A 14333-nucleotide genomic window follows, 5' to 3' on the forward strand; every position below is an offset into this window, starting at 1 on the left:
CAATTAGTCAACAGAAAGATGTCTTTCTTCCCATCATATGCTCATGGGTTCATACTGTATTTGATCTTGTTATTGACTGTTCTGCATCTCCCAGTGGTCCCAGTGGAGGAGTCAGTCTCCCGCGCTAACAGCGAAGCAGCAGCCGGAGGCTTCTCGTTTCACAGTACGATGGTCCAACCTAACAACAGTGAACCCAGGTGTATTTGACAAAGGTTAATACTGCTCGGAATACAGCAGAGCACGCAAGTGTTTTGGCAGCAAAATGTCAAAGCAATTACTGTTAGCTTGCAGAAAGATGAAAGTGTCAGCGATTCTTCTGCGGTTGTGAGTCGAACAGAGGAAAGAAAGTGAAGAAACTGAGCTCCGTTCTCTCTTTATTCAATCTCGTCTCACCACCATTATCGCTATTACATCCAAATCGCCAGGATAAAATCACATCAGGAGATGGTAAGCTATGGTGGAGTGGAGTTACAAATGAGAAGGCTGCCAAGCCAGTGACCACAGTTCAGTACTGTGTTTCAACATTTGTAAGTTTTTTTTAGTCGTCCTTCCAAACTCAACTTGAAAATGTCTCTGTAGAGACCTGGAGACATCTCAAGCTGCGTCTGTGAAAACCAAAACAGGTATTTTAAGCCAAACATGATCTTTTCCGAACCCTAACCATGTAATTTTTACAAGGTTACAAGGTAAAATTGTAAATTCAACCTAAGAAATGTAAAGTTTCTACATAAAAGTGGTTTGCAGACACCTACATTGCCGATATTTAGTCTTTGCTGAATTTTAAACTACATTACGTAACCTAAGGTCAGTGGACAGACACCCAAACATGATATCTATCTATAATAGTTGACATATTATTCCAAAACCCAAGATGCTGCTGTAACAGCCTCATCTTTTCCATGAAAGGCTTTCCACAAGATTTTGTAACCTGGTAGCACGGGATTAGTAGCCAAGCAGCCATGAGAGCATTAATGAGGTCAGTCAAAGAAGTTGGGCGATGTGGCTGACTGGCTCATTGATCCAGTTCATGCCAAAGGTGTTGGATGGGGTTGAGGTCTGGGCTCTCTGCAGACCAGTCAAGTTCATCCAAACCAAACTGGGAAAACATTGGAACAGCTTGTTTATTCAGTTATGGAAACAAATGAATATTTCAAACACACACACACACACACACACACATGGGTTGGCAGATAACATACAGTGACACAATGATGAGGGGTGTGTAGCGCTGGTGTTAGAGCATGTCACGCATGCTCAGACGTTATGATTAGTCCCCCTCTTCTCGCGCCCTCTCCCTCTCCCTCTCTGTCTGTGTGTCTCTCTCTCTCCGTCTCGCTCTCTGGCCGAGCTGAGGAGGAGCATCTGTATCAGTGCACAGAGGGATGGACGGGCAGCAGGTCGCCATAAAACGCACGGTCTCCTCCCGCAGAGCTGAGTGAGGTGAGGTGACCGCAGGTGTCGCGGTCGGGCCGGGGCTGAGAGGCGCGTCCGTCCGTCGCGGTGCCCTTGAGGAGAAGCAGGAGGAGGAGGAGCAGGAGACTTGCCGCAGGACAGAGAAGAAGACATGGAGAAGAAGAGGTGATGGAGCTTTTGGAGATGCTCGGCTGATGACTGAGGCTGACCGAGAGTGAAGTTCAACCCGGCGGGATCCGCTGGTTTGCGGGAAAGCAGGTGAGCTGAGGCTTTCTGTGTCACCATTAACGATCCACCTGGTGGTTTATTGATCGGACTATATTATGTAGATATAACACGAGATTCAGTGGCAGGTGACTGATCTGGAAAACCGTTTGAGGACTGAGGGTTCATCGATTGAGCCACCGTGTGCCGATCTGCGGGCGCATGCAGAGCGCAAGCGAGTGCGCGCTTGTCTCCATTCAATAATTCGTCATGGGTCACGGGTCTGGCTGTCATTGTAGGCTACAATATTACACACACACACACACACACACACACACACACATGCTGTTTTATACATGCTGTAAAACACCTTACAGAGTGTGCCAGGGGCGGGGATCGAACAGCGGTCTTTGCAGGCGACCAGCAGAGATATGATGCTATATTTATTTGTTTTGTGACATTTTATTGAATTTGAGTGCGACAACACATGCTGCACAACCCCTCTGTTTGCCTCCGTGTGTGTGTGTGTGTCCGTCCCTTGGCGTCACTGGGGCGCATCACTCAGGAACCCAGATAACCTTGAGAATAACATCTCCAGCCAGACACCCACTGACTTAAACACACACACACACACACACACACACACACACACACACACACACACGGGTTTACATAACATTCAGTAACCCTCAGCAAAGAACACACACCCACCCACATAAATATATAATTTTAATGTATATATTTACCTCCACAATAACCTACAGACATAAATAAGATATGACAGCTGCATAAAGCTTTCAGGCTGCTCAGGAGCACCAGTGACAAATTGATTAGCCTGTTAATAGTCCATATCAAATATGTTATTGCTCGTAAAAGCATGGGAGTCTTTAGAGGATGTTAGTCAAATGAAATATAGTAGGAGATGGATATAAATACACCAGGAGGACAGTGTACAGTTAGGTTTTTCTGCTGCTGGGCTCACCTTTTCTTTTCTTTTTTTGGTGTTGGCTCGTAGCCGCTCACTTTAGGGTTGTGTAAGGTGTGAAACAAGCTTTTGAGAGCAGCAGCAGCAGCGGCATTGCAGAGGTAGGCTGCATCATCCACAGCCGTAAATATTACCGACTGAGAAGCAAAGAGTCACACAGGAACATTCTGATCTCTTTTTTGCTCCTCCTGAGCAGCAGATCAGGCTTCTATCTTTCCGTCTACCTTTGAGAAGCGAATGACTACATCTTCTCAAATGTCACCAGTGCAAACTCAAGCCTGTGGCTATTTTTTACTTCATTCAGCGGGCTGAGAAGTTGTGTAATCGAAGCCACAGTTTCATTCAGTCCAGATTCATCGTTTGAGCGCAGGCACAGATTTACAAGTTTGGGAGATTTAAGAAGAGAGTAATTAAAGCTGAAATGTTCAATTTCCTCAAAACCAATATTTTCAAAGACAAGTATTTATATCCTACTTAAAATAATTGATGTTATGGTATGATTTAAAACAGCACTCCACACCATGACCCTCCTGTCTGTTTATAATTCAGGCTCATCCGTGGGACTACTCGACACCTCCAGAGAGGGTAAAGGCCTCCTAGCTGGCCACAGATTCACTCGCGTCCTCCTGCTTCCACCGAATCAAACAGACTGCACCACCGAGAGTGTGAGAAACAGCAGCGAGCTGCTAAAACTGCTGCAGTCAGATCGTTCATCCAGACCTTTAGGCTGAGCAGGAAAAAATATAGTGAAACTGAAGAGCTGTTTCACTAGTCTGATAAAATGTGACTTTGTCTGGCATGTATTGGAATTGTCAGAGTTGGGTGATATGAGGAGATGACGTCAGAGAGTAGATGCAGGTTATATTGTAGTGTCCCTGAACAACTCCGCCAGTATGAGGTCAGTGTGGGCAGTCGATGTGCAGGACTGTCATTGTTTTTTTAACGTGACTTTTGCATTAATGTGATAAAGTACTTTGGTTTCAGGTGTTTAATTAGCATGTTAGCACGATGACATTAGCGTGTATCTCTGCCTAAGTAGAGGACAAAGGGGTAAGATGAGCCACTTTTTACATTTGATTATTTTGCTGCAAAATAAAAGCGTAATTGTTTCAAATAATAGTTACTATGTATACCTCAGGTTGTTGTGTACCCATGGAAATTATAACAAGTTATCTAACTATGATGGCTTCATAACAATGACCGATCAAAAAAAAAGTAGTCCTTTGGCTGAACCTGCCCCAACATCTGGTACATTTTACCCAACAACCTCCATTTGGACAAAACTGCTTCACACAATGGCTCAGATCCACAATTATATTAAGTTTATGTCCTTGTTTTGCTTACACTGACTTAAATTAACATGCAATACTGTCAAAAACATATCTATTTTATTTGGTTAGATGTTGATATGACTAGATATACTGTATATGACTTTCAGGTCTATTTTGGTTGAGAACCGCATTCTTGATGCAGAAAAATAGGCGACGCTCTGGATGATGCGCACTGTGTGGCTCATGCAGGCTGTTAAGCAGGCGTCAGTCTCGTCATTGAATTATTGCGGACATGTTGTGATAAAAGTGTGAATGGCCACTTAGATTGTGTGTGAAGCTTCAGTATATCAAAAAGTCAAGCGACGATGTGGTTTATTTGCTGTGGTTGTGTCGCATTCAGTTCAAGAAGAAGAACTATTGCAAGAAAAAGCCAATGTTTTTATTTCTGTTCATAGCAATTCTACAGAGTGCAAGCGCTGTCAGTGTCCATAGAGGACATGCTTGTACACTTATTGTACATATATAAGGCTTTTTTTAAATTTCAATATAGACAAGAAAAGAGGCCAAATTACTGTTGAGTAATGGCTTACTTTGCAGCTCCTGGGAAATAACTGAGCACTGTGCTCCATATGCCTTTACATGAAAAATAAACATTACACCGTGTGAAAGTATTCCCCGTTCCCAGAGAAACCGGTGGACTGCTGAGAGTTTTACAAGCTGAAATGCAGCAGTGTGCCATACAGCACCTGCATGACCATATTGTTCTGCTGCAGAGGGCTGTTACTACGTCGGTAATAGGTTAGTCATCCGTGGAGCGGGAGGACCTTGAGGGGAAAAGTTGAAGAGACGGAGAGGAGAAAGGAGAAGGAGAGCTAAGATGAGACATGGGATGCACAATTCATAGACTATTATAGTTCTGATTTTCAGTGCTTGAATGTGTAGAGAAAGGGAAGAAGACAGAGGGAGAAAACAGTTAGACACAGAGAGATAAAAGACAAATGAGGCAGTCAGCACTTCCTTATGTAACTGTCATTGCCAGCAATCTCTAACCCCCCTTCAAGGTTGCGGTGTCTAAGAAGACTGAAAGGAGCAATAATGGCTTTGCTAATCTGTCGTTCTGGTTCTGTATGAATCTGCTAAAATGAACTCAGTGTGAACTCTCAGCACACAGAAAAAACAATTATACTTGTGATTGCTCAGACGGGCAGCGCTTACGTGCATCCCCTGTCAAACATGCGGGGCACATGGGAAGATGTGAGTCACATCTCCTGCTATTATTATCTGGGATATTAAAGATATATGAGATATCAGGCAACATCCCAGAGAGAGAGAGGCTGCTGGAGGGTGAAAGTAGAGAGAGGTAACAGTTGTGTAAAATTTATGTTGTATGTGGCTCTAAAAGTGTCCTTTCTCCTCCCTCGCAGGTCTTCATTGAGGTTTAAAAATGGAGTCCACTCACCTCCTGGGCAGCTCTAAGAAGAGAGTAAAGATCCACCCTCACACTGTCACCGCCAAATATGCCACGCACACCCCCTACTCCCCACAACCTGGGGTGCACACACACTTCCCTCAACCCGGGGACGAAGGCTACGATGATGCTCCGTCTTTTGAGGACTTTGGCTCCTTCCTGGAGGAGACGTCAGACAAGAAACAGTTGACGGAGTCCAAGAAGTGGCCTTTGACTCTGTTTGGCTCCAAAGACAAGGACACGAGCAGCAAACCTCAGGCTGCTGCTGCTGCTGCTGCTGGGGGAGGAGATGGAGGTGAGGGGGCAGCCAGAGGGGCAAAGGGGTCAGGGAGAGGGGTAGGGGAACAGCTGGCCAGTTTCGGGGAGGCGTCTGTGTCGGCGTCCCGGCTCACCTGGGTGGGGCTGGTTGGTGCGGCGCTGGCTCACGGCTGTTTGATCGTCCTGACCCGCCTCGCCTCTGAACGCTTCAGCCTGGGCCCCCTGTTTCTGCTTTTGGTTCGATCCATCGTCCAGCTGCTGTCTGTGGCTGTACCACTGCACAAGGGGGAGAACCCTTTTGGACCAGAGGGCTACCGCCTACGTCTCCTCTGCTACGGCATCGCCTATTCTCTCTCCCTTTGCTGCGCCTTCTCCTCATTAACCTTCGTCTCTCCTGGAAATGGCACAACGATGTGGCGCCTAGCAACCACGGCGCTGTCGGCGACCCTGGCCTTCCTGCTCCTGGAGGAGAGGCTGGGATTGGCTGATGGGATCACCTTAGCTGCAGGACTGTGCGGTTTGGGGCTTGTGTTGCTTCCCACAGATGACGAGAGCAATTCAGACGCACCGACCGACCCGGTCGTGTTCTGGAGGGGTGCGTTCGGCTGGTCTCTCGCGGCCCTCGCAGGGCTGTGGATGGCTCTGGCGCTGGTCGGGTATCGCTCCCTGAAGGAGAGGGTGGGAGTGGGCACGGCTTTGTTCACAGTCAGCTGGACGGGCTGCCTGCTCGCCCCGGCCTCCTTGGTTCTACTCCAGGAAGGCTGGTCCTGGCCTACGAGTGCCCAAGCCTGGGGTCTCGTCCTTGGCCTGGTCGCCTGCTCGGTTGCCGCCTTCCTGGGTATGACGCACGCCCTCACACGACTCCACCCGGCTTTGGTCTCCGCCTCTCAGAGCCTGGAGATACCGGTCGCCATGCTGCTGCATCTGGCCGTGCTGCCGTTGGCTCCCACTGCGCCGGAGGTCGTCGGGAACGTGATGGTCATACTGAGCGTCGGTTGGCTGGTGGCGATGAAGCTGCTACCCTCCCGCGGGGCAGGGCGCCGCCAGAGGGAGGAGTATGAGGAGATTCTGGACTCACCCATTAAATAGACTTCTCTTCACACCGCCTCCATCTCTTCCCGTCACCTCATGAGATTGTTTCCAGTGTACATAAGAGACTGCTAAATGTTTATTGGAGCTTTATCTATTTTGTATTGTCCTCTTTGCTTTTGGGAAAGTGCCAATATTGTTGTCGTCTGTTCCAGTACCTGTGATGTGATATTAAAATCTCTCAAACACATTCTTGAAGCCACTTGTAATCAGTATCTCGCCTCCGTAAGAGTGAGTGTGCGTCGTGTGTGCGTACATTGGCTACATTTCACAACAGTCACTCTTACCAGCCAGCTGAGGGTTAGCCAAGGATTGATGCCATCTATTCAGCTGCTGGCGAGAGAGAGAGGAAAAACAGGGGATGGGAGGAAGGAGAGAAGAGCAAGACACACAATCAGAGGAAGATAAATGGGGGCAGAGGGAGAGGAGATGATGGGATTGGCATACAGATAAGAAGCAGGGGGAGAAAGGAGAGTGATGGCAGATGACGAAACGGAGATGAAAGAGAAGGAAGCCGGGGCAGAAAGCGAGGCTGATGGCAGCTGGGTGTTGTGCCGCGTCTCGCCAGCTGGCTGGTAAAAACACTGTTCTGTGTGAAGGGAGCAGTCATTACGTCTAATAACTACCTGTCAGACACATAAGTACTGTCACTCTCTGGGTCTCTCCTCTTGTATTTTCCTCATCATTAGCCTCCTGTTTCTCTTTTTCTCAGGTTCAAAAATTAATGAAGCAAAAACAAAATAAAAAAAAAAACGAGATGATACAATAAAGCGCACACAGCACAGATGGAGACTTTTAATGAAAACAAGTACCACCAGCATGTATGTGTGCGTGTGTGCGAGTTTTTTCAGGTGTTGTTGGCAGTCTGGACATGAGCTATAGCTACTATGTTTGTTACTCCATCCTCCTTGTTAGTTTAGACATTTAAAAAATAGGCCAGAAAAAATGTAAATATAAAAATCTGATCTTGCATGAAAATCTCCACTACGCTACAGATTTATAAGGAAAGGTGCACACACACACTCACACACACACACACACTTACACAAAGTATGCATTCATGCTTCGGCTGTAAGCCTTTCATTAGTGGGAATACTTGTGTGATGTCAGTGCGCTGGCCTAATTAAACTCACATACGGTTCATATGTTCTTTTGATGCAACACTTTGCTCAGCGGTGGAAAGTCATTACGTACATTTAGTGAAGCGCGTCTTATGACTTTTACCTTACTTCCATTATTGCCGCTCCATATTACATACTACTTTATAACTTTGTAGAGGAAAATGTTGAACTTTTTTAATCCATGGCGTTTATCTGACAGCTATAAATACTGGTTAGGTAACACGATTCTTTATAAGAATAATCATAAGAATAATCACTATCACACCAATTTCTATAATTCTTTATGAACTATATTTTATTAGAATAATATCTGTTTCACGGCATGTTGTCTCAATATATATTTTTTCACTTTACTTAAAGCAAACAATGACCACTTATTGAATATTTATAATTGTTTATAATCAAAAGGCACTCTAAAACACAATATAAGTTTGTTGTTAATGGTTTATAGACATCGGCGTCATAAGGAGTTATGATTATTGATATACAGAATTAATGTGTTAAAAGTGCATTATTCTGCATTACAAGTATGCTCATAATGTGTCATAAATCATTATAGATATGGACTTCATACAAAGTGTTGCCTTGAGCTACTAATTTAAGATATAAAATGGCCTGGACGATTATCAGAATAAGTGTTTATTTATCCAATTGCAGATTAAATACATTCATTTAATAATGCGCTATTTTGGCTCTGCATGTAGCAAACAATCTGCAAACTAACTAGTTACTAAAGATATCAAATAAATGTAGTGAGTAAAAAGTACAACACTTTGAAAATTTAGTGACTGGAAGTATCAAGTAGCAGGAGGTGGAAATACTCAAGTGAAGTGCAATTATCTCAGAATTATACTTAAGTAGAGTGATTGAGTAAATGTACTAATCACTGATTTTTCTCTCTTTCTCGCTCTTTCTGGTTTCTCATTTGTCGAATTTCCCTTCCAACTCTCACAAAACAAAAATATAAGCACTTTTAAAAATGAATGATGACTGTAAAAGACATGGAAAGTACCTCCAATCAACACCAGCCACTGTGTGGGTTCATAACAATGAATGATTGTGTGTGTGCGGCTGTAGGAGGGATGGGCGGCAGCTTAATGGCTCTGGCAGGGCAGGGTTTCATAAATCATAAACAGTCAGGGGATCGTAAGTCGCTTTCTCTTAGCATACAGACCCTTAAAGCAGCTAATGAGAGGGCGAGACCTGCCCACAATTAAAACACGCTCCAAAACCTTTCACACACTTTATGCGGTTGTGGGTATTTGCAGACATCACCACAACTACACAAACACTGAGGTAGTGGTGGTGGTGTCAACTCTGGCATGTGCAGGAAAGCATAGTGTCCATGCACATGAGTCAGACAGATGAAAGTGTAGGCATGTGCATGAAAACATTAGCTCTGTAAATGAGTTGATTGCTGTGTAGGAGGAGGGAGGAAACCTTTCCATGAGGCTGATTAGGTTGTTTAATAAGTTTTTATTCATTAAAGTGAACCCACAACATTTACGGTACATCTAAGTTTATTGTCACCAGAAATAAACAAACTCACATATTTTTTTTAAAAAAGGCCCTTAAAAATGAGTATGTGCAAAATCGTTATCACTGGAGTGTCCCCAGCTTATCTTTTATTATTTTTTCCCTGTGGGCAATTCATGTGTCTCCTCTGTCCTTCCTCATTGTTCCTGCCTGCTCGATCACTTTGCTCAGCTGCAGGTGAACCTTCTGCAGCTCTGTTGCTATGGCAACCAGGGCCATTTCCATTGTGGCCATGTCCGTTGGTGAAGTCACCTCCTGTTCCTTCAGGAGAGATGGGAATGACTTCATCCCCCCTAAACCTCCCGGTCTCTGCGTCGGTTGGTGTCCGAACCTGCTGTCTGATGGTCCTGATGTTTCCTCCAGCCGCTTCAGCCGAGCGTTACCTTCATGGCTACTGTGCAGGAGTTGCTGCAAGGTAGTGTTCAAGCTCCTGTCCCTCGCTGCTTCCTCCTGTCTGAGCTCCACCAAGCCTTGCTGCAGCCTGACTCTCGCCTGCTCCGCTTGCGCCCTGCACACTGACTCCAGGCTGGGCAGACACTGGTGGCATGTTCCCTTAGCCAGCCTGTCCACCTGCGTCCTAAGAGAGGACATTCCTCCACAGCATTGCTCAAGAGAGTCCAGCAGCATGTTCTGCCTCATGTGGGAGTTCTCAAGAGCGATGAACAGCTTGTCCCAGTGGGAAAAGTCTGCAGTCTGGCATGGGGTGGTTGGAGTTTCCCCTGTTGACAAAAACCACAGGGGGTATTAATTATACAAGTCCCACTGTCGGTTGAAAAGTTATTATCAAATACCAAATGTTACCAAAAATATTAACAAATCTAAAATATTTTCATAGTTTTATAGGATTACTGACGCTTTGGTATTGTACATCGGGCTGGCTGCCATCCCAAGAAGCCAACTTTTCTTGCAAACGATACCATTAAAACTAGCTTTCCCTAGCTCTTTTTGGCGTTAAAGTTTGAATAACCTGTGACCTGACATTACACTTGTTTTTTCTTACACATTCTGTTTTGATGTTATCTGAAAGCAACTATAGTTTGGGAATTTTTAAGATAAATGAAGTAAAATGCATATCACTTCCATGACAGCTAAAGATGGCATCATCTGCATAAAAATGTACATTACAACGTGGACCGGCACAGATGTATTTTTAAGCCTTGTTTCCACCAATGTATTTTCAGTATAGTAACCCTTGAACAGTACATAACGTGGTAACTGTACCTAAACGTGAGATCCGGTTTGCATTGCTTCACACTCGCTACTTGCAGCTATACGGCGCACAAGTGTGGTTGGTTAATACAACAAGGAAACAAGCTTTTCGTTCTTTTGGTAACATCCACAATTTAAGATAATGGAAAGGCAAAAACAACTGTTCGTATGTTTAACAAAATGTGAACTGAACTGAACCAAACAGTTTGTTGGGAGCAAGGCTCATGTAGTGAATAGAAGTGCACCAAGAATAGACGCCTGCAGGCCACCTTTACTTAACTAAAGGAAACAAACAAATCAGTGTATGCTGGTGAATTTTTAATCAAAACACATAAGACTTATTTTATTGGCTTAGTGAAATCCGGCATGGCAGCTGATTCTTCACAATGAGCCATCTGTTCAAACAAGCAGGGAATAAAAGAGGCAAAAGGATAAATAAACAAAACTCACCCCCCTGCTGGTCCTGAGAGATCTCGTTGTCATAGCTGTCGGCGTAGTTCCCTTCATACTCCACCTCGTTCCCACACAGTGATGCACCCACCAAACCAAGCACACACAGCACATGCCAGACCCCGAACACATGCATGATGTTACGCTGAATGTGTTGCTTTTAAAAAAAAAAAATCACAAATCTCTTCTCCGTGCCCTTCACCACATGCAAGGCTCCTCACACTGAGCCAACTGTTGCGGGTGCTGAGTTTATAACGAGGAAAGAAGGCGGGAGGCAAAGGAGGGTTGGGACAGAGGTGGGGGTTCTGTGGAGGTTTGCTTCAGTGGAGGTAACGTGTCAAAAGTCAAACTGAGTGGGAAATAGGGGCATTATACCGAAGAGGAGCATTACAGGGTTACAAAGCTGGGGTGAAAAGAAAGGGATGGAGGGAGGAGAGGAAAGAGAAAACACGGGAGAAAAGGAAGACCCACCAGGCTGAACATAAACAGTTTAAATGTATTTAGGTTTCAGTTGCTTGAGAAAACTTTCTATTGAAACAAGACTATGTAATATTTGAGAAATGACCATTTCCTGTGTAGCATTACTTGGTCAGGCCCGACCTGTAGCTTATGGTGGCTAAAGTCTGCAAAAGGTATCGAACTTTAATTGTACTTCAAGTAGCTTTTTACTAGTTATGAAACAGTCTCAGTTGAATACCTCTATATGACCTACATAAGCAAACAAGACCATCAGGAAGAACAAGGATAAGTTCACCAAAAAAAAAAAAAAGAATACTCATCCTCATGCTGATGGAAAGCTGGATGAAGTTTGAAGTCCACGAAACATTTCTGGAGCTTCACAGCAAAATAGCGTTGGAGAATTATCCGAAACAACTGAAGTAGATGGGGAACTGTTTTAAAACTTAAGTTCAGCTGGTGCACCCACTTCAGACGAGGTATGCGTTAAAGTGAAGATTTGGGCTTTTTAAAAAGGTGTAAATAATTCCTTTTTAAATCAGTTTGGGATTTTAGGGCTCCCAAGACCTGGATCACAAGCATTAAAACCAGTAAAGGTTCAGCTTCGTTATTATTATACAGCAGAGAATTGCACTATGAAATGCAGTTGTGCCTTTATGCTTCACAAACAGTAATTGCAAAAATATTACAAAGAAATTTAATCATAACAGGGTAAATATTTATACATTTATGTAGATAGAACATGGAAGGACAATGTTTAAGTAGTTGTAGCACTGAAGGAGAAAAATACTGTACTAGGAAACGTATGTATTGACCTACAAATTTGAATTGTGGTTTTCTTCTTTTCTGACAATGACATAAATCCAATGATCCCTAAAAATATTCATGTTTATGATTAAAAGAAATTGCAGAAATTCATTCTTAAAGCCTCAACAGCCATATTAACATTGTTTCCACAGGACATTTCAGTCCATACTCTTTTCTGGGACCTTTTTAACCTTTTTACTGATGAGTCAGAGTCACACCCTGTTCTGTGCAACAACACCAAATCCCTTAACATAAAAATAAGTTGCAACATTGCAGAAATGGGGTTTTGTTTTAAGCCTTCGATTAGTTTGTTTTTACCACATGAAACTTAATTTTGTTGCCATGTGATTGTGTGAACTTGCTTCTGGCTGCGATTTTATTTTGTTGATGAAACATTCCCCAAGGAAGCATCAAGATTTATTGGACTCCTAGCAAGGCCACATGACCTTATTCTTATAGACTGAGAGCTCTGGTCAACAGGTGTTGGGGTTAAGCAGCAGAAGTAGGACATGTCAAGGTCAAAGGAAAAGCCCCGACCTTTCTTCTCTCTGCAGACCTCCAGACTGAGCTCCCCCTGCATATGTCAGCATGTCTGCCAGTCTTCTCTGTCTGGCAGGCTGTAATGGCAGCAGAGGGACTACTTTTGGTGAGAGTGGACAGGTTTATCTCAGGAAAAGAGAGAATCTGCAGAGGAAGAGATGGACATTAAGAGAGTTGGGAGAGGTGGAGGAAATTTTGATTATTTTTTCCTTTCCTTGTTGCAGCAAAAATACCTCACTGTGAGCTCGAGTGTGTGCACCTCCTTGGCTAATTTCCATAAAAAATGCAAGTAATTAGGATCCCTTCAGGACAGCAATAAATGTATCTGTGTGTATGCATGTCAGAATCCGTTGGTGTCGTCACCTTGTCCTCTTTGGTGCCCATCTGATGCATTTCCACCATTTACTTCTCGCCGTAGGTCATCTTTCTATTTAGGTCATTGCTCTATAAAAGAGGAGCAACATTTATCAGCAGCCACCAGACGCTGTTTACCACCCCCACCTGCACACCACACCTACAGTTTAGCTGTCATCCAAAACAGTCCAAGCCAGCAGTGAGGGGGAGGAGGAGTGATGACAGATGAAGGATGGACAGAGAGAGGAAGACGGGAAGGGAAAAGAAAGAGGGATAGAGCATAAAAGTTGCATTGAGTTTATTCACAGTAGAGAGAATTGGAAGAGAAATAGATCCTGACGAAACCACGGATGCGATGGAAAATGGGACAATGGGTGGTGTCAGCACAACTTAAACTGGCTAAAAACAGATGGTTTAAAACAGCAACAGGACTTTACTGATGAACAAACCACATAGTACCACTAACATAGCAACCAAGTCAGCCAACACAGGCCAGTTTTATGAGAACTGGGTGTGTCCCTGTTTTATCCTCAGTATGTAGGACGAGGAGGAAAACATGGAGATATGACTGAAATACCGCATGGGGAAAAAACAATGGAGCCATTGTCAGAATATAGCCCACTTATAATGATGTATAATGATGTTAAAATGGATTCATTAGTTGATGATTATGTTATGGCTCAATGTTTTTTCTAAAAATAGCACAGTGAGAGACACAGGATTCAAGATAATTGATATCTGAGCTCGGAAAAAGTCTGATACTGTGGAATATGCCCAGCTGAATAAGGGCACGGTTACATATATGGGAAATAAACAGTGACGAATATTCACCTCGGTTTGCTTCCATTCGTTACGAGTGAAGGGGCATATAAAACATTGTTGCAGCCACAACGAAAAGCAAATACATGTTTGTGGTTGACCCCTAAAACGGACCACAAACCATCAAACTGAGTTCTGTCTTTCTCACATCTTGCACTGCACACATTCAGCGTCACCAGGCGAAGGTCATTTATCTGCATTTGCATTTGTGTGACTGTACCCTTTTGCTTTATAAGGTAATGTGATCTGGCAGTAGAGTGGTTTATCAATTACCTCTCGGGTATTACTCCATGTGTCAAAGTCAGGGCATGCAGTTCAAAGTGGCTTACTGTATATTACTAAACGGAGTACCT

The 14333-nt window shown here is 44.0% G+C and overlaps 2 protein-coding genes across 2 annotated transcripts; one reads left to right on the forward strand and one right to left on the reverse strand.

The window, feature by feature from the left end:
• The first annotated feature begins 1285 nt into the window (after window positions 1-1285).
• Window positions 1286-6878, forward strand: LOC311273509 (solute carrier family 35 member G2-like). Its single transcript, XM_084380616.1, has 2 exons — window positions 1286-1671; window positions 5298-6878. Exon 2 carries the CDS (start codon window positions 5318-5320, stop codon window positions 6686-6688), a length of 1371 nt encoding a protein of 456 aa, XP_084236742.1. The 5' UTR covers window positions 1286-1671; window positions 5298-5317; the 3' UTR covers window positions 6689-6878.
• Window positions 6879-9344: 2466 nt separating this feature from the next.
• Window positions 9345-11185, reverse strand: LOC311273924 (pentraxin-related protein PTX3-like). Its single transcript, XM_084381218.1, has 2 exons — window positions 11005-11185; window positions 9345-10064 (listed from the first exon to the last, which is right to left on the reverse strand). The coding sequence occupies exons 1-2, from the start codon at window positions 11138-11140 to the stop codon at window positions 9460-9462; spliced, it is 741 nt and encodes a 246-aa protein (XP_084237344.1). The 5' UTR covers window positions 11141-11185; the 3' UTR covers window positions 9345-9459.
• Window positions 11186-14333: the final 3148 nt, after the last annotated feature.

Source organism: Pagrus pagrus, assembly GCF_965226575.1.
Source record: "Pagrus pagrus genome assembly, chromosome: 18".
Taxonomy (NCBI): Eukaryota; Metazoa; Chordata; class Actinopteri; order Spariformes; family Sparidae; genus Pagrus; species Pagrus pagrus.

What these genes read in the sequence shown, in the direction of transcription:
- LOC311273509 (XM_084380616.1), top strand. Translation starts at nt 5,318, where the DNA reads ATGGAGTCCACTCACCTCCTGGGCAGCTCTAAGAAGAGAGTAAAGATC.
- LOC311273924 (XM_084381218.1), bottom strand. Translation starts at nt 11,140, where the DNA reads ATGCATGTGTTCGGGGTCTGGCATGTGCTGTGTGTGCTTGGTTTGGTG. An exon ending in CTCTCAGGACCAGCAGGGGG is followed by an intron (nt 10,065 to 11,004) that starts GTGAGTTTTGTT and finishes TTTTGTCAACAG; the next exon opens with GGGAAACTCCAACCACCCCA.